Consider the following 2,183-nt stretch of genomic DNA (forward strand, 5'->3'; position numbering starts at 1 on the left):
GAAACAGAGATTTAGAGAAATTGTAAATTGCCTAAGTTTACACAGAGTTAGGAAATGTTAGAGTTAGGATTCAAACTGAAGTCTTCTGTGTTCATAACTAGCATTTTATCTCATTGAACCACTGTGGAAAGGCCATTTAGTTTTTCATTATCTTACATTATTCATCTCAGGCATGTATCTAAAACCAAGGTTCCAGCATAGTACAAGTACATGAACCTGATTGAGAGTTAAAGTCTGGCTTAACTTTCCCTGATGAGGCAGAGAATAATTTCAGGGATGCGATGATGCCCTGGGGGGCATGGGTCAAGATATAGAGAAGTGATTGCCTAATTAGGAGTGCTTAGGGACAAGAGAACAAGGCAATTTAAAATTCTATTTCACTTATTTGGAAGAATTCTCATGCTCATCTGTACTTTTCTTAGGGCAGTCTTCATCTCTTTGTTTCTAAGGCTGTAGATTAGGGGATTCACCAGTGGGGTAAACACTGAATAAAACAAGGTGATAATCTTTTGTGTTGTGGTTATATGTCCTGATGTTGGAGTCATATACATAACCAAGACAGTTCCAAAGAACAGAGTGACCACAGTCAGGTGAGATCCACAAGTGGAGAAAGCCTTCTTCCTGCCAGCTGCTGAAGGGACTCGTAATACAGCTCTAAACACCAGAGTATAGGATCCAAGGATGAAGGGGAAAGTGAGGAAGATGGCAAGAGAGGGTATGATAGAAAAAGAAAGCTCAATTCCTCGGTCATGGATGCATGCCAAAGCCAACAGGGGACCTGGATCACAGATAAAGTGATCAATGACATTTGGACCACAGAAGGGCAATTGAGACATAAAATAGATAGGGACGGGAAAGCAGAGAAAGCCAGTCAGCCAGCAGAAGAGCACTAGCTTGATACAGAAATTTCCAGTCATGATTGTGGGGTAATGCAGAGGTTGACAAATAGCCAGGTACCTATCAAAAGCCATGAGAGATAGGAAGAATGGCTCAGTGATGCCTGTGGAAAAGAAAAAGTAGAACTGGAGGAAGCAGGCAGTGAAGGAGATGGTCTTGGTCTCAGAGAGGAAATTGGCCAACATGTTAGGAACTGTGGTCGTAACATAACAGATCTCCAAGAAGGAAAAGTGGGCTAGTAGAATGTACATGGGTGTGTGGAGGTGCTGATCCAGCCTTACTGCCCAGATGATGGACCCATTCCCCATCAGGGTCAAGACATAGGTCAGAGTGAACACCCCAAAGAGCAGGATCTGCATTTCTCTGGGGCAGGGGAAGCTCAGAAGGATGAATTCAGTCACTCTGTTTCCTCCTGATATGTTCAAGGCTACTAGACCTGTGGAGAGGATAAAATGAGGATGACAGGCTGCCTTATTTCCTATTTCTAATTCTTCCACATTTTAAGGAGTTTTTAATGATATTTTAAAATTCTTTCATTCTGTGGTTTTAGATCTATTTAGACCTATTTGACTAATTTAGACTAATTTTAGACCTATTTGCAATAGAATTACTCCTGATTCTACATTTTTAATGGGTTAAGAACTGAAATACCCTGATTTCTGCAATCTAATTCTATTATTAGGTACTTATTCTGTGTCAAACACTGTGCTAAGCACCTGATATATAAAAAAGGGTAAAAATAGTTTCTGACATAAAGGATCTCACATTCTATTAGGGAAGCCACTCCAGTCAAAGTAAATCACTCACTACTTTTTAGATAATTACTGTATTGTTGCATTTGTGGTCTTTCTTCACATCCTTCCCTGTTTAATAGGATAATATTCTCCACTTCTTATTTCAACATCATATTTCACATTCCATTCTTTCCATGAAGTTTTCCTTCTATCATACCATAAGCAGTCATTCAACTATTCTAAACTTTACTTGTAAAGTAAGGAGAAGATGCCTGTAGTTGCTGACTCACTGATCAAATTATATTATTTATGTATATCTATATCTATATCTATATATGCAGAGGAGCATATATATATATGCAGAAGAGTATATATATATGTATATATATACATATACATATATATATATATATTATATATATAAAACAGAGGAACCTTCCTCCTCTGTTAAATTAGATAATTCATTCTCTTCTATATATGTTAGCTTCCCATTAGAATATGAGCTCCCTGAATACAGACACTGTCTTACTTTTTTATTAGTATCCCCAGCAC

At 38.0% G+C, this 2,183-nt stretch overlaps 1 protein-coding gene across 1 annotated transcript; it reads right to left on the reverse strand.

Moving 5' to 3' along the window:
* Positions 1–377: 377 nt before the first annotated feature.
* LOC141522804 (olfactory receptor 11H6-like) lies at positions 378–1,256 on the reverse strand. Its single transcript, XM_074236249.1, has one exon. It carries the CDS (start codon positions 1,254–1,256, stop codon positions 378–380), a length of 879 nt encoding a protein of 292 aa, XP_074092350.1.
* Between the last annotated feature and the right edge of the window lie 927 nt (positions 1,257–2,183).

This window comes from Macrotis lagotis, chromosome 4 (assembly GCF_037893015.1).
Source record: "Macrotis lagotis isolate mMagLag1 chromosome 4, bilby.v1.9.chrom.fasta, whole genome shotgun sequence".
NCBI lineage: Eukaryota > Metazoa > Chordata > Mammalia > Peramelemorphia > Peramelidae > Macrotis > Macrotis lagotis.